The sequence below is a fragment of the Cetorhinus maximus genome, chromosome 11 (assembly GCF_964194155.1).
Source record: "Cetorhinus maximus chromosome 11, sCetMax3.hap1.1, whole genome shotgun sequence".
Taxonomy (NCBI): domain Eukaryota; kingdom Metazoa; phylum Chordata; class Chondrichthyes; order Lamniformes; family Cetorhinidae; genus Cetorhinus; species Cetorhinus maximus.
In genome coordinates, this window is record NC_135889.1 from 116,093,302 (window position 1) to 116,111,478 (window position 18,177).

An 18,177-nucleotide genomic window follows, 5' to 3' on the forward strand; every position below is an offset into this window, starting at 1 on the left:
CAGCAAATACCTCTTCCCGTTTGATTTGGGATGAAGGCACGCCAAGATTGAAACCATGCACAAGAGCAAGCTCCTCGCTTTCTGAGAGTACGTGGTCAGAGAGATTTGTTACATGTTTAGTGGTGTCGTTAATTGCATTGCCAAACCGCTTCTGCTTAAGTGAGTTTATGGTGTAGACGTGTTTCAAACAGATACTGTTTATGGTGCGGTCATCTGTTGAAGCAACATAGTGGCATAAATGGATCAAATCAAATAATGAAAGAAATTTGTGCACCTCCAACTAAGTGTAGTGTAGGACACAGTGTAAATTAGTAACCCTATTACCAACCTGTTCAACCTCATCTCGCATTCACGCTCGCTCGATCGTGGGACTGTGCCTCGCTTTAGCATTATCAATACATTTGGAAATGAAAACTGGCACAACCTTGGGTTTAATACACACTTGGAGAAATGCGATAGATGGCTTACCTGCTCTTACCTGTAAGTCGAACTATGTTGGTGATATCCCAAATTTGGTCTTTGTTGTACCTCTGTCTCAGGTATACAAATAGTCATTTGGTAGTACAGGACTTGAGTATTGCTGTAAAAAGAGACATGTCAAAGTTTTTCATTTTGCACTCATCAGGACACTTCACAAGAATACCAGTATCAGGGGAAAATAACAATTATTGAGAAGAGAGTGCTGACTGGTTGGCAAATGGACTCTGATTGGTCGAGGCATGGAGAATGCACCAGTGATGGTGACTGACAGTTAACTGCCAAGCAGTGCTTGAAATTTAAACCAGGCAGCTTGACCCTGATTGCCATGTCTGCAAAGAACAGGGCCCTGTGTTTTATTATATGTAGCTTCCAGAAAGAACATTTACACACATTACGCCTGTTTCAGCTAAACAAAATAAGTGACAGCCGTTTGTTGACTCATTCCTCAGGGCAGTGCTGACCAATCAGGGTCAAGCTGCCTGGCTTAAATTTCAAAATGCTTGGCAGTTAACTGTCAGTCACATACACAAACGTGCATACACACAGACACACACACACATACATACATATGCACACACGCCTCTACCAATTGGAGTCCACTTGCCAACCAATCAGCGCTCTCTTCTCATGCAGTATAAATCGTTGTTTTCCCCTTATATTGGTATTCATGCAAAGTGTCCTGATGAGTGCAAGACAAAAAGCTTCGACCTGTCTCTTTTTTCAGCAATAATACCCTTTACCTCCCATAGCACTCATAGCCAATATTTATGTTTCTTCCACATTGCTTACTTATTTTCCTCACAAGAATTTAGCTCTGTTGAGATGAAATGCACTCTCCAGTGTCCCTATCTCTGAGCTGGAAGCTCCAGGTTCGAGTCTCTCTCCAGGACTCTATGGCTATGAAAGATGTATTCAAAATGTGGCCAAACAGATTGATTATCAATCTGCAGATCCTTCCAATATGCCTATGGTAAGCAGTAAGAGTCTCCTGATCAGCCAGAACCATGTGATAGCTACAGGGCAGCAGCCTCTCCACATCAAAAGGTTCCATGTGCATGTTCTTGTCACAGGCTGTACTCCATGGCAAGCATCTTCCTCACTTGGAGGGACTGCCAATGCACACGCATGCACACACACACACACACATACATAAATCAGCACCCACATACACAATCATGCATAATCATATGCACACACACTAACATACATAAGCACACACATACAAAACACACACATACACAATCATACGCAAACATACACACACATTCGCACACACACGTGCATAAACATACATACACAAGCACACACACACACACACACACACACACCACAAGCCTGTGCAGGAGAATAACCTGCAAATCCCATCGCCTTCCTGATTCCCCCAATTAAATCTGGGGTGGGAAGGGCTGGGAGCAGCCACTTAAGAGTCTCATCTTGCCACCGGTAGGATTCAACTTTCCGGTGTTCCGAGGCTCCATTGACAATCCTCAGCCTTGGGCTAACTGCAGTATCTTTGATTTGCCGGTAGCTCTCTGAGGTGGGAAATACCCCCTGCTGGAGCCGGGAATGCCAACAGCAGCCAACAGACTGCCTGATTAGGATTTAATCCTGACAGGGCCCCCAGAAATGGCCACGTCGGGTCTGCCACCCACTTGCCAGCTGGTGGATGTGCCCAATGGCGCAAGCATTAAATTCTGCTCTAGCTGTGTGTAAAGAATGGTATAGTGTGGTCTTGATTCATGCTCTGGCTAGTCTCTGCCAATGTGTAAAATTTGAGACATACGAACATATGAACATACGAATTAGGGGCAGGCCCCTCGAGCCTGCTCCGCCATTCAATGAGATCATGGCTGATCTGAATGTAACCTCAACCCCACAATCCCTGCCTACCCCCGATAACCTCTCGCCCCCCTTGTTAATCAAGAATCTATCTAGCTCTGCCTTAAAAATATTCAAAAACTCTGCTTCTCCGCCTTTTGAGGAAGAGAGTTCCAAAGACTCACAACCCTCTGAGAGAAAACATTTCTCCTCATCTCTGTCTTAAATGAGCGACCCCTTATTTTTAAACAGTGACCCCCTAGTTCTAGATTCTCCCACAAGAGGAAACATCTTCTCCACATTCACCCTATCAGGACCCCTAAGGATCTTAAAGGTTTCAATTAAGTCGCCTCTTACTCTTCTAAACTCCAGTGGATACAAGCCTAACCTGTCCAACCTTTCCTCATAAGACAACCCGCCCATTCCTGCTATTAGTTTAGTGAACCTTCTTGGGACTGCCTCCAACACAGTTACATCTTTCTTTAAATAAGGAGACCATTACTGTACATAATACTCCAGATGTGGTCTCACCAGTGCCCTGAGTAACTGAAGCATAACCTCCCTACTTTTGTTGTCAATTCCCCTCCCAATAAATGATAACATTCTATTGGCTTTCCTAATTACCTGCTGTACCTGCATACTAACCTGTTGTGATTCATGCACTAGGACACCCAGATCCCTCTGAATCTCAGAGCTCTGCAGTCTCTCACCATTTAGATAATAAACTTCTTTTTTATTCTTCCTGCCAAAATGGACAATTTCATGTTTGCTCACATTACACTCCGTTAGCCAGATCTTTGCCCACTCACTTAATCTATCTATGTCACTTTGTAGCCTCCTTACCGTCCTCTTCACAATTTACTTTCCTACCTATCTTTGTGCCGGCAGCAAATTTAGCCGCCGTTCCTTAGGTCACTTTGTCCAAGTCATTTATATAAATGTACAATTGTTCTCATAGTCATCTTGGTAAAATTCAGAAAACAGCAACTCGGCTCTCGAGCCACAGAAAATTCATTCCAGCAATAATTGAGGATAGACAAAGTCAGAAGCTATATTCCCTGTAATTCCTCTTTGCTATGCACAGGTTATTTGTTGCACTGTGCAGCTTAAAGATTGCTCTGCTTGCCTGTATCTTAAAGGGAACGGACTGGCGATTAGTCAGCTTGTTCTCTGCGTGGTACATTCCACGCTGCTCACAGCCGCATGTCTACACAGCCTAAAGGGTCAGGGGTTCTGAGTAATGGGAGGGCAGTGATGACCAGCGGAATTTTCCAAATATTACCGGGGGCCTGGTTGCCACGACCAGACATGTTGTGGTGGAGGGTGAGGGAGACTTGCAGGAGATCGCAAGGAGAGTCTGTCCCAGGTCAACCAGAACAGTGTTTATTTTTTATCTACTCATGGTATATAGGTGTCACTGGCTAGGCCAGAATTTATTGCCCACCCCTAACTGCCCTTGAGGAAGTGGTGGTGAGCCAGCTTCTTGAATGGCTGCAGTCCATGTGGTGTAGGTAGATCCACAGTGCTGTTAGGAAGGGAGTTCCAGGATTGAAGCAATGCCGGTATGGTTGCAAGTCAGGATGGTGTGTGGCTTGGAGAAGAACTTGCAGGTAATGATGTTCTCCTGTCATGTGTCTCCTGTCTTTGTTCTTCTAAGTGTTAGAGGTCGCAGGTTTGGCGATTGCTATCGAAGGAGCCTCGATGAGTTGTTACAGTGCACACAGTGCAGATGGTACACACTGCTGCTGCTGTGCGTCAGTGGGGGAGGGAGTGAATGCTTACAATGCTGGATGGAGTGCTGACCAAGCAAGCTGCTCTGTTCTGGATTGTGTCATCATTCCAGTAACTTGAATGCACGTTCTGGCCTGATGCTCCCAGTGCTGTACTGAGGGAGTGCTGCATTGTCAGAGGTGCTGTTTTTCAGATGCAGTGCTAAAGTGAGACGCTGTCAGCCCTCCAAGGGGATCATAAAAGATCTCATGGTGCTGTGTGGAAAAAGGCAGGGGATTTCTCCCTGGTGTCCCAGGCAATATTTATCCCTCAACCGACATAACTAAAAAGGCATATTCTTAAATCATTTAACTCGTTACTGTTTGATGTGCGCAAACTGCCACATTGCCAACATTGCATCAATCACGGATTGATCATTTTCGTTGGCTGTAAAGGGCTGTGCGGTGCCCTGAGGCTGTGAAAACCACTATATGAATGAAAGTTTAACCTGCAGAGCCAACCAATAACGTTACATTAATTTGTACCCAGGGATCTCGATGGACTCTGCAGGCGACCAGGATGAATTCCAACTTTGTAAGTAAATGCAAGCCTGTGTCTCTTCCAGCACTATCATACTAAATAGAATAGACTTTATGAAAACTTCCTCATTAGACACTGTCATTAACACTTCTTCTATGCTCATATTTCAGGGTGGTTTTATCATACAACCCGACCAGATGCAGGTACTGTGGAATACATTCTCACCTCTTGACAATTAAAGTTTGTTTGTGGAAATCAAAGTGAAATGTTTCCGTTGCTGATGCTTGGTGGAGTGACTAGGGTATCAATGCAATAAATATTGAATAAGTAATTTTTTTGAAAATTATGCCGGTTTTCCTCCCCAAATTTCTCCCAGCCTAAGTCTTTAACTTAAAATGGAGCATGACCTCAAGGTCCTTGCTGCTTTCCAGAGCTCACCTTGTTATAGGCTGCTTGCCATGTGTGAACCCAGGCAGCGAGTGTTTTTATTTATTCTTTCTTGGGATGTGGGTGTCACTGGCAAGGCCAGCATTTGTTGCCCATTCCTAATTGCCCTTGGAGTGAGTGGCTAATGTCAGAGACCAGTTAAGAGTCAACCACATTGCTGTGGGTTTGGAGTCACATGTAGGCCAGACCAGGTTAAGGATAGCAGATTTCCTTCCTTAAAGGGCATTAGTGAACCAGATGGGTTTTTATAGCAATTGATGATAGTTTCATGGTCACCATTACTGAGACTAGCTTTCAATTCCAGATTTTATTAAGTGATTTAAATTCCACCAGCTGCCATTTGAGCCCATTAGCCTGGGCCTCTGGATTACTAGTCGAGTGACATTACCACTATGCCACCATCTCCCCCCTGTCAATAGGTATTGAGTGGGCAGCACTCATGCCTCCAAATCAGAAGCTTGTGAGTTCAAGAGCCACTCAGAGACTTAAGCGCACATTAAGCTAATATGCCGAACGCAGTACTGATGGAGTGCTACACTGTCAGAGGTTGCGTCTTTCAAATGAGAAGTTAAACTGAGGCTACTATCCACTCTCTCAGGTGGATGTAAAAGGCCCCCAGAGCACTATTTTGTAGGAGAGCAGGGGAGTTATGCCTGGTGCCCCAGGCCAATACTTATCCCTCAATCAACATAATTGAAACCAATTATCTCGTCATTATCACATTGCTATTCATGGGAGCTTGCTGTGTGCAAATTGGCTGCTGCATTTCCTGCATTACACCAGTGACTATCATGGCACTGTTACAAGTGAGCTCAATTGCAATCCTGGTCAGTGTTTATCCTCCATCCAGCACGTCAAAACAGGTGAGCTAGTCATTTACTTCATTGCTGTTTGTGGAATCTTGCTGTGCACACATTTGGCTGCCAGGTTAGACTTCATATACCCAGCTTTGCCCCCATAGTCCCTAATAACAAAAGTGTATCAATCTCAGATTTAAAATGAACAATTGATCCAGCGTCAACTGCGGCTGGTGGAAAAGAGTTCCAAACTTCTACCATACTGTTTAGGTAGAAGTGTTTCCTAATTTCCCTTTTGAGAGATTTAGCTCTTAATTTTTAGGCTACATTCCTTACTCTAGACCACCCAACCAGCAGTGATAGTTTTTCTCTACCCGCCATATCTGCCCCCCTTAATATCTTGAAAAGTTCGATCAGATCACTGCTTAACCTACCGTCTACATCGCAGCATCTACCTTGACCCATCCCTGACAGTCAAAGGTATGGGTGCCAGCACAGAAGAAGGCCATTTGGCCCATTGTCCCTATGATGGTTCTTTAAAAGAGCTATCTAGTTAGCCCCACTCCCCCCTACTCTGCAATTTGTTGTCCTTCAAGTATTGGATAAATGGTGATTGGCATTTGTCTTAGCCACTGAACTTGATGTCATCGTGAAGGGTCCCTGAGAGCTTGGCGAGACTCTATAAATACAAGTCTCTATATAATTAATTAATCCTACTAATCGCTTTTACTTGTGGCTTTTGTTTTCTTCCACAGACTCTTAATGCCTTTTTGATTGTTACTTTTATTCCATTTTTTGATATGGGCATCTATCCTCTGATTGCGAAGTGTAAAATCAACTTGACGTAAGTATTAATAAGCTTTTAATTGCCCTTGCAATTCTCAGTAAATTGCTGTCACTAAATAAGGAAAAGCTAAAGGAGGGAACATAGAAAACTTACAGCACAGAAGGAAACTATTTACCCATCTTGTCCACGCTGGCTGCAAAAGAGCTATCCAGTCTAATCCCACTTTCCAGTTCTTGGCCCCTAGCCCTGTGTGTTACAGCACCTCAAGTATATATCCAAATGTTTTTTAAGCGTCTTGGGGGTTTCTGCCTCTCCCAGATTTTCAGTCTGCGAGTTCCAGACCCCCACCACCCCCCTGGGGAAAGATTTTCTCCTCAGCTCCGTCCAATCCTCTTGCCAGTTACTTTAAATATAGGCCCCTGGTTATTGACTTCTCTGCAAAGGGAAGTAGGTCCTTCCTATCCACTCTATATGCACCCCATCATAACTTTATAACCCACGATTAAATCTCCCATCAGCCTCCTCGGTTCCAAAGCAAATAGCCCCAGAGCGCCCAAACTTTCCTCATAGTTAAAGTTTCACATTCCTGTCATCAGCTTTATGAACCTCATCTGTACCCTCTCCAGCGCAACCATACCCTTCCTGTAATGCAGTGACCAGAACTGGACGCAGTACTCCAGCTGTGGCATAACATTGTGTTAGCATGCATCTGTAAATTGCTGGAGTAAGCCATGTAATTCTGAGACTGAATTAAGCAGAACAGCCCACAAAGGTGCCACCTCCTAAACCCACCACCTAGGTGAACAAGGGCAGCAGGTGCATGGGAACACAACCAGCTCCAACTTCCTTTGAAACCACACACCATCCTGACTTGGAACTATATCAACTTTCCTTCATCGTCACCAGGTCAAAAACCTAGAGCTGGCACCCTCACAGCACTGTGGGTGTACCAACGCTACCTGGACTGCAACAGTTCAAGAAAATGGCTCAGCACCACCTTCTGAAGGACAATTTGGGATGGACAGCAAATGCTGGCCCTGCCAGCGGTGCCCACATCCAAAATATCCTGGAACTCACTACCCCAAAGAGCCATGGATGCTGGGAGTCAATTGAAAATTTCAAAACTGAGATTGATGGATTTTGGTCAGGGTATCAAGAGTTATAGAACTGAGGTGGGTAGATAGAATTGAACTTTAAATCAACCATGATCTAATTGAACAGGCAGAACAAGTTCATGGGTTCTGAATGGAATACTCCTGTTCCTACATTCCTAAGGATGTTTTCTTTAAACTGCATAGCGCTGGTGAAGAAGATCCAGTTTCCATCCATGGTCACTGTTGAGTTAGCTGATCTCACCTGGGCAGCAGCTGCAGGAATTACAATTGGTCTTGAGCATCCCTGGGTCTAGGTTCTCATTCCTCGTTGCAGTGTGATGATTTTGCCAGAAAGTGATGAATTTTCATAATGACTTAGTGAGCCCAAGCTTGCAAAACCTAAAACAAAACATCTACTGTTAGATGTGATTCCGCGATTGGGCCACACTTACTGAACAATATTGAGTGTGCTAATAACTACACTCACAACCAATTTAAGATAATCAGTTGAGTTTGTAGCTTGGCTCATTTAGGCTTGCTAAAAGTAACATGCATTCTTACACAGGGACCAGTTCTCTGCAAACAAAAGAAATAGGTTCAAGCCTTGCATCTTTTTTGAAACATCCGGGAGCCTATAGTTCCCCATTGCTTTCTCCATGGCAACACCTCGGCCAATCAAAGTCAACTTGCCATCCAATCAGCACCCTTTTCTCCTGTAGTATATATTGTTATGAGCATTTGAAATTTGCTATTCTTGCATTTGTCCTGATGAGTACAAGATTAAAAAGCTTTGGCAACATGTCTCTCTTTTCAGCAATATTCAAGATAAAGATGTGTATTTATATAGCGCCTTTCTCAACCTCTGGACATCCCAGAGTGCTTTATCTCATTGTCAGTGGAGTACTTTTGAAGCATAACCAACATCACGCTTCAACAACAACTTGCGTCGATATAGTGTCATTAATGTAGTGAAACATCTCAGGGCGCCTCACGGGATAACTATCGAGCAAAATTTGGCCCTGAGCCATGTAAGGGGATAAATAAGGAGCATACTGGGAGGTGGGCCGAATGGCCTCTTCCTTCCACCTTGGGACAACTGATTGAGTTTGGGTTGCAATACACGTCTCTCGCCAAACACTCAAATGGCTATCTGACATTAATGTGTTGCATGGTCCCCTTACATTAGTGAGTTCAAAAAATAAATTCCGCAGAAACTCTATGGATATATTAAAGGAACATTTTATTATTCTCAGTTACTCCCTGTACTAGGAACAGGCACCAAAACTGTAAGTCTTTTTAACAAGACATGTTGGTGATTTATTTATTTTCTATTGAACATTGAGAGGATACTCAAAAGTCAAGTAAAGGCTCAAAGGGCCATGTAGCCTGCTCCTGCTTTTGTTTTGTATATTCTGACGAAATGCAGTTAATCAACGGTCCCACCTGAAATTGGATGGGACAGTAGGTTTCCTACTCGCAAACTGTATATTGCTTCCCCATAGACCTGTAGTTTGGGAGTCCCAATTGTAATCTTTTCCGGTAAATTGTGTCACACTGCAAGAATGTGAACAAACAATACCAAAGCTGAACAGCATCCCAGTGAAAACCTTGTGTGCTGTTATATATAGTAAATAATAGGCAGCAGAGTAACTTCAATGCTGCAATATAATTCATGCCTTCAGGGGTTGGTCATAAATCCCACAGCTACATTGCAGCCTGTAACTCACTCCCGGGTTCTTATTATTCTATGTATGAACGATCTGAATTCCTCAATTAGATTCCAGCCTGTAACTCACTCCCGAATATCCATTATTCTATATGTGAACCATCTGAAATCCTCAATTAGATTACTTTCTTCCAGTCGTGCAATCTATCTTCTCTTCTTGGTGGATCTTCCACATTCTGTAGACTTGAACTTATTCAACGCTCTGCTGCCGATCTCCTAACCCACACTGAGTCTCCTTCATCTCTGACCCCCGTGCTTGTCGAACTCCACTCGCTCCCAGTTCACCAACACCTCAAATTTGTAACTCTCAACCTTCAACTCCATTGGCTGTCAAGGGCTCTGGGGAGAACCTGAGGTGGTGAAAGGAGCCAAATAAATGCAAGATCCATATTTCTTTCTCAATTTTCCATGCTTAGCAGTTCAAAGTGTGACTGGTTACCGGCTGAGCCCCAAGATGCCACAAGACTCCCCCCATCACCTTGCTCCAACCGGTCCATGAGAAGTTGCTCACTCCTATATCGAGAGAAACTGCTGGGCTTTACGATGCCGTTAAGTTATGCAAGAGTCGGAAGGAGCTTAACAGGGTGGACACCGAGGGCAGAATCCTCTGCACTCCCCTTGGCAAGTTCAATGGCAGGGTTGGGGGGGGGGGGGGGCATTTAATCAGGTAGGAGGGTGGCGGGTAGGGACCCGGCCACTTACCCACCTTCACCCCGATTAAGTCCGTGACGGAAAGGCCTGTGGATGGCCCCACTGCCAATTGTGGCCCCCCCCCACCCCACCCACAGCGGCATTGCTCAGTACAGATGAGCTGCCGGCCTCTGATTGGCTGGCAGCCATTGGCAGGCAGGATTTCTGCCCCCCCGGGGTCCTTGATCGCAGGGAAAGGCCCGCAGCTGGCCTGTTAAGTGCCTGATGCAAGCAGGCCTCCTTGAAAAGAGGCGATGCGGAGGTATAGCCGATTCCACAGCCGACTGTTGAGCTCACCCCGCCCCCCGACAAGAGGCTGGGAATTCTAAACAGGGGGGGCGCACAGTCTCAGGATAAGGGACTGATCGTTTAGGACCGGGGATGAGGAGAAATTTCTTGACTCAAAGGGGGAGGGTATGAATCTTTGGAATTCTCTGCCCTAGAGGGTTGTGGATGCTCCACCGTTGAATATATTTTTTCAGCCGCGGTGAGCAGATCTTTGGACTCTCAAGGAATCAAAGGGCGTGGGGGAGCGGGTGGGAAAGTGGAGATGAGGTAGAAGGTCGGCTGTGATCATATTGAATGGCGGGGCAGGCTCGGTGGCCCGTGTAGTCTACCCCTGTTCCTATTTCTTATGTTAAGCCCCTTTGAGCCGCAAACCCTCTTTTGCTTCTTCACTGCTCCCCAGGCCCCTCAGACGGATGACAGTCGGAATGGTCCTTGCGGCAACAGCGTTTGTAGCGGCGGCCATTGTGGAGGTCGAAGTCCAGGTACAAGCGACGGATAGAGCGGTGCCCACTCTGTGCGGGTGATCAGAGAACCTTATCGGGAAACGTGCGACTAGGGGCTCATTCTGTAAGCCGCACCTCGAGCTGGTAAAACTGGGCGGTGGGGGGGCGGGGGGGAAGAATAGCGGCAGAGGGAGGCAGGAGGGTCGCGAGCCAGAGAACCCAAATTGAAGAGAATCGGTAGGGAGATGAGGCTTTTTGTTATGCAGCGAGTCGTTATAATCTGCAATGCGCTGCCAGGAAAGACGGTAGGAGCAGATTCAATAGTAACTGTCCCAAGAGAATTGGATGAATCTTGAAAAGAAAAGCTCTACAGAGCTATGGAGAAAGAGCCAGGGAACAGGGACTGATTGGATACCTCATTCAGGCATGATGGGCTGAATGCTCTTCTTCTGGGCTGAATGGTTCTAAAGTCTGAATCTAATTTGTCGATCATGAAAACTAATTGGCCCTCATTACCTGGCAACAGCCTGGGACTAAAGCAGTCAGTTTGTAACAATGGTGTCATATTTGACCCCACTATGAGCTTACAGCCACATATTTCCGCCATCATTGATACTGCCTTTTTTTTTTAGCATTGCCCAACTTCACCACTCTATCAGCTCATCTGCTGCTGAAACCCTCATTCGTACCCCTGTTCCTTCCAGGCTTGACTATTACAATGTGCTTCTGGCTGGTCACCAACATTCCACCCTCAGTAAACTTGAGGTCATCCAAAACTCTGCTGCACCAAGTCCCGTTCCCCTGTCACCCTCTGCGCTCTCTGTTCCACAATGGCTCCTGGTCAAGCCATATCTTGATCTTAAGATTCTCATCCTTGTCTTCAACTCCCTCCATGACCTCGCTTCTTCCTATCCCCATAATTTCCTCCAACCCTACAAACCTTCAAGATATCTGCGCTCGTCTAATACTGGCCGCCTGTACGTCCCCGATTTTAATTGCTCCACCATTGGTGGCCATGCCTTCAGTTACCTGGGCCCGAAGCTCTAGAATTTCCTCCCTAAATTTCTCTGCTCTCTACCTTGCTCTCCTCCTTTTGAGATGCTCCTTAAAACCTATCCCTTTGACCAAGCCCTTTGGTCATTGCTTCCTCTGCCATTCTCCCGGCCTATTACCCTCTTCCTAGATTCCGTTAATGTCCTAAAAAATCTATTGATCTCAGTCGTGAATATGCTCGATGACTGGAGTAGAGAATTCCAAAGACTCACAACCGTTTGAGTGAAGAAATTTCTCCTCATCTCAATGCTAAATGGCCAACCCCTTATCCTGAGACTATGACCCCCGGTCCTAAATTCTCAAAGCTTTCCCAATTGGCAAGATGTGTTATGAGGAGAGAGGGATGTAGCGGTGGACAGGCAATCGTAAAATGACACTTTTATAATTTTGTTTTCAGCCAAGCATTACTCTGGCCTCAGGTGACAACCCCGAGCAGTACATGGCACAAAACAAACATTAAGGTTTTCTTTTAATTGTCATTAATTCTTGGGAAGCGGACCTCACTGGCAAAGCCAGCAGGTGGCCGTCCATAGTTCCTCTGAGTAATGCTTTAATAAGACTTACCAGGCCAACCACATTGGATGGGACATGAGTCACATATTTAGGCCAGACCAGGTACCCTTCCCTGAAGGTGATGAGTGAATATGGGGAGGTGGTGGCATAGTGATAATGTCACTGGGCTAGTATTCCAGTGGACCCAGGGTCGAATCCTGCCGTGGCAGATGGTGAAATTGGAATTCAATAAAAATCTGGCATTAAAAGTCTGATAAAGACACAAAACGATCGTCATAAAAACCTATCTGGTTCACTTAATTCCCTTTAGGAAAGGAAATCTGCCATCCTTATCTGGTCTGGCCTACATGTGATTCCAGAGGGATGGGCAATAAATGCTGGCCTAGCCACCGATATCTGCATCTGTTGAACAAATATATAAAAAAAAAGAACCGGCTGGATTATTAATGATAGTCCGAGAATCTAGATTTTGTAATTGGGTTCAAATTCCTAAGCGTCATGGTGGGAGTTGAACACAGGTTCAACTGGACCGTCAGTCCAAGCTTCACTATATCACACCACTATACTCATATTTTAGATTGTGTTACAAAATTAAACCAGTCAGATTTGAAAGTCCATCAGGCCAGAGGAACTGGATATATTTTGCTGTATTGAATGTTTTACACCCTGCTGATATCCTTTTACTCTTCAGAGAACAGTGATGCCTGAGCCTGTAGCTAATGAAAGTTACATTCAGTTCCTGAACCTAGCAGATAAAAACGTAAACGTCACTCTCCAAGGACAAGATGACTTTCCAATCACCATGGCCCCCTTTCAGGTAAATGTTGACACTACCATACACTCCCATTCTCCCAGCTTCCTACAAAACTCTTGATGAAAAGAGGAAACCGATATCCAGGCCGGGGTTTTCTGCCCCCCCGACGCGACAGGTCCCTCCGCAGCGGACGCGGCGGGTCATTCAAACTCCCATTCACTTTGGCGGGACCGGAAAATCCCACCGGTGGGAGGGGTTAGAAACAGCCCCTGTTTCTAAAAAGCTTGCACCTTCCTGCCTCCAAGTCCTGGTTTATGCTGGGAGGGTGTTAGGAGATAGAGACAGTTTAAGGATGTTATATTTGTATTTGTGGGTGTTAGGAATGAGTTTCAGCTTTAATGTTTATATTTGATTTGTATTTCTGTATCTGTGTGTTAGGAGAGGTTAAATTGAGTTTTAGTTTTGCTTTAAAAGGTGCCTGCATTTCTAATGAGAGTTTTACGACTGTGGCAGCTAAGTTAAACAAACAAGAGTAAAGAAACTGGGCTGTTGCCTAGCAACAGGGGCCCAGAGAGGCAGGTCCCTCCCACAACCACATGCAGAAAAACTAATGAAACAGCAGTTTTGAGTTCAGTTTGAAGAAAGGTGCCAAACATAAGGCACCTAGAAGGGACAGATAGCTAGTCCCAAGCTAAAATTGGTTGACAGGAGCTTCCAGAGAGAGACTGGAGTAAAAAAGACAGATAGCAAGTCCCAAGCTAAAGAAAATACCCCAAAACCCAGTAGGGTGGAACAGGAGAAAGTCCCAAGCAGACCTTCTAGTCAAAGGAAGGACAGGAACCTGGAAAAGGTCGTTAAGTGAAGTTAAGAGTGAGGGGCAGAGAGAATGGCTCCAAGCTTCATATTTAAAGACACAAAAGTTGCAGAAAGCTGATTTAAAGCAAGAACAGCTTGCAAGAGGCAAAAAGGTCCAAAGAGATGGCTGACAGTCTGTAACTCGTTGCTATGGGCATGTGAATCAGTGGTATATTGTTGATGGCTGAGTCAGTGCATGGAAGACAGCTTAAATGCATGTGATGCAGGGAAGAGAAACATCAGAAGGAGAGCTCAAAACCCTGGAGGTGAACCCTTGCAGAAGGCATCTGAGAGAAAGTGTCAATTTGGGAGAAGATTCCAAAGCAAGTCCTTGGAGAGTGGAGATTGGAAATCCTCATGTGAAAGGCAGAGTTCAGTAAGACCAGTTGGTTCACGGTGTGACAAGCGTCTGGGGAGGGAGTTGAGGAGAGATCCATAGCGTCTGATTGAGGTGGCATCTGTCACTTGGTTTCAGAGTGTGGCGTGTCTGACAACAGGTTGCCAATTGGTTTACATGGACTGTGTCCTTACTGTGAACATTAGAGTAAGATAGCTTTTGTAACTTGTGTTATCATTACAAATCTGTATATACCTGTAAAGGTATTGTTTTGGGTGAAGAAGTATTGTAATCTAATTCATCTTTTCTTGTTTAATAAATGTTTCATGCTTTTGTTAAAAGCTCATTAGCTGACTCCTGCGACTCTGTTCAGTAGCCAGTCTCCATGTATCTAAACAGACAAATAAAAGTTAGGATCTATCAAGTTGGGTTCCATCCTGGGATCAGGCTTGTCCAGGGGTAACCTCAACTGGGATCATAACAAGGGTCAACCATGGCTCAGCTTTCACTTCTTGAGACAGAACATCGTGCGTTTGAGTCTCAATCTATAATTAGGGGAATTGATAGCTTCCTTTGTAAGCAGGATCGAGAGTCCCGCATGGTATATTGCCTGCCCGGTGCCAGGGTGAGGGACATCTCTGACCCGGCTTGAAAGGATATTGGAAAGGGAGGGGGCGGATCCAGTTGTTGTGGTCCACGTCGGGACAAATAACATAGGTAAGACTAGGAAAGAGGACATGTTTGGGGATTATCATGAACTAGGAACTAAATTAAAGAACAGGTCCTCAAGGGTTATAATCTCCGGGTACTACCCGAGCCACATGCAAATTGGCATAGGGACGCGAGAATAAGGGAAGTAAACACGTGGCTAAAGGAGTGGTGCGGGAAAGAGGGGTTCCATTTCGTGGGGCACTGGCATCAGTATTGGAACAGGAGGGATCTGTACCATTGGGACGGTCTCCACCTGAACCGATCTTGGACCAATGTTCTAGTGAAAAGGGTAAATAGGGTGGTCAACAGGACTTTAAACTAGAAAGTGGGGGGGGGAGGGAAGGGTAATAGGACAGAGTGTTTGGAAAGGGCTAGGAATCTAACTTCAAGCACATCAGATCAAGGGACGACAATGAGAAAGGGGACGGGAAATACAGGACTGAAGGTGTTGTATCTGAATGCACGCAGTATATGAAATAAGGTAAATGAGCTTGTGGCGCAGATTGAAATTGGCAGGTATGATGTGGTGGGCATCACAGAGACATGGCTGCAAGGGGATCAGGACTGGGAGTTAAATATCCAAGGATATACATCCTATCGAAAAGAAAAGATAGGCAGGTTGGCAGAGGGGGTGGGGTTGCTTTGATAGTAAGAAATGAAATTAAATCGATAGCAAGAAATGATGTAGGGTCAGATGATGTAGAATCTGTGTGGGTAGAGTTGAGGAACCGCAAAGGTAAAAAAAACCATAATGGGAGTTATGTACAGGCCTCCGAATAGTAGTCAGGATGTGGGGCACAAGATACACCAGGAGATAGAAAAGGTGTGTAAGAAAGGCAAGGTTACAGTGATCATGGGGGATTTCAATATGCAGGTAGACTGGGAAAATCAGGTTGGTAGTGGATCCCAAGAAAAGGAATTTGTGGAATGTCTACGAGATGGCTTTTTGGAGCAGCTTGTGGTGGAGCCCACTAGGGAACAGGCAATTCTAGATTTAGTGATGTGTAATGAGGCAGATTTGATAAGGGAGCTTAAGGTGAAGGAACCCTTAGGAGGAAGTGACCATAATATGATAGAATTTACCCTGCAATTTGAGAGGAAAAAGCTGGAATCAGATGCAACGGTATTACAGTTGAATAAAGGCAACTACAGAGGCATGAGGGAGGAGCTGGCCAGAATTGACTGGGAGGTGAGCCTAGCAGGAAAGACAGTAGAACAGCAATGGCAGGAGTTTCTGGTAGTAATTTGGGAGACACAGCAAAAATTCATCCCTAGGAAGAAGAAGCATACTAAAGGGAGGACGAGGCAACCATGGCTGACAAGGGAAGTCAGGGACAGCATAAAAGCTAAAGAGAAAGCATACAATGCGGCGAAGAGCAGTGGAAAACCAGGGGATTGGGAAGCCTACAAAGACCAACAGAGGACAACTAAAAAAGAAATAAGGAGGGAGAAGATTAAATATGAGGGTAAACTAGCCAGTAATATAAAAGAAGATTGCAAGAGTTTTTTTAGATATATAAAGGGTAAGAGAGAGGCAAAAGTGGACATTGGGCCACTGGAAAATGACGCTGGAGAAGTAGTAGTGGGGAACAAAGAAATGGCGGAGGAACTGAATAGGTACTTTGCGTCAGTCTTCACGGTGGAAGACACGAGTGACATCCCCAAAGTTCAAGAGAGTCGGGAGGCAGAGGTGAGTATGGTGGCCATTACCAAGGAGAAGGTGCTAGGAAAACTGAAAGGTCTGAAGGTGGATAAATCACCTGGACCAGATGGATTAAACCCCAGAATTCTGAAGGAGATAGCTGAAGAGATAGTGGAGGCGTTAGTGGTGATCTTTCAGGAATCACTGGAGTCAGGGAGGGTCCCAGAGGACTGGAAAATCGCTAATGTAACACCCCTGTTTAAGAAGGGAGTGAGGCAAAAGACTGGAAATTAGAGGCCAATTAGCCTGACCTCGGTCGTTGGTAAGATTTTAGAGTCCATTATTAAGGATGAGATTTCAGAAAACTTGCAAGTGCATGGTAAAATCGGGCAAAGTCAGCATGGTTTCATCAAGGGGAGGACATGCCTGACAAATCTGTTAGAACTCTTTGAGGAGGTAATGAGTAGGTTAGACAAAGGAGAGCCAATGGATGTTATCTACTTGGACTTCCAGAAGGCCTTTGACAAGGTGCCGCACAGGAGGCTGCTCAGTAAGATAAGAGCCCATGGTGTTAGAGGCAAGGTACTAGCATGGATAGAAGATTGGCTGTCTGGCAGGAGACAGAGAGTATGAATAAGGGGGTCCTTCTCAGGATGGCGGCCGGTGACTAGTGGAGTTCCGCAGGGGTCAGTGTTGGGACCACAACTTTTCACTTTATATATTAATGATCTAGATGAAGGAACTGAGGGCATCCTGGTTAAGTTTGCAGATGATACAAACATAGGTGGAGGGACAGGTAGTATTGAGGAGGCGGAGAGGCTGCAGAAGGATGTGGACAGGTTAGGAGAATGGGCAAAGAAGTGGCAGATGGAATACAACATGGGGAAGTGTGAGGTCATGCACTTTGGTAGGAAGAATAGTGGCATAGACTATTTTCTAAATGGGGAGAGAATTCAGAAATCTGGAGTGCAAAGGGACTTGGGAGTCCTAATCCAGAATTCTCTCAAGGTTAACTTGCAGGTTGAGTCGGTAGTTAGGAAGGCAAATGCAATGTTGGCATTTATTTCGAGAGGACTAGAATATAAAAGCAGGGATGTGCTGCTGAGGCTTTATAAGGCTCTGGTCAGACCACATTTAGAATATTGTGAGCAATTTTGGGCCCCGTATCTCAGGAAGGATGTGCTGGCCCTGGAGAGGGTCCAGAGGAGGTTCACGAGAATGATCCCAGGAATGAAAGGCTTAACATATGAGGAACGTTTGAGGACTCTGGGTCTATACTCGATGGAGTTAGAAGGATGAGGGGGGATCTGATGGAAACTTACAGAATACTGAAAGGCCTGGATAGAGTGAACGTGGGGAAGATGTTTCCATTAGTAGGAGAGACTAGGACCCGAGGGCACAGCCTCAGAGTAAAGGGAAGACCTTTTAGAACAGAGATGAGGAGAAACTTCTTTAGCCAGGGAGCAGTGAATCTATGGAATTCATTGCCACA

At 45.3% G+C, this 18,177-nt stretch overlaps 1 protein-coding gene across 1 annotated transcript in view; it reads left to right on the forward strand.

The window, feature by feature from the left end:
• slc15a2 (solute carrier family 15 member 2) overlaps nt 1-18,177 on the forward strand; it is a 109,589-nt gene that overhangs the window by 58,945 nt on the left and 32,467 nt on the right. Inside the window, exons 12-16 of the mRNA XM_078552780.1 lie at nt 4,558-4,602; nt 4,719-4,751; nt 6,548-6,636; nt 10,778-10,859; nt 13,078-13,203. Coding sequence (XP_078408906.1) covers nt 4,558-4,602; nt 4,719-4,751; nt 6,548-6,636; nt 10,778-10,859; nt 13,078-13,203 — 375 coding nt within the window. The remainder of the gene's footprint in view (nt 1-4,557; nt 4,603-4,718; nt 4,752-6,547; nt 6,637-10,777; nt 10,860-13,077; nt 13,204-18,177) is intronic.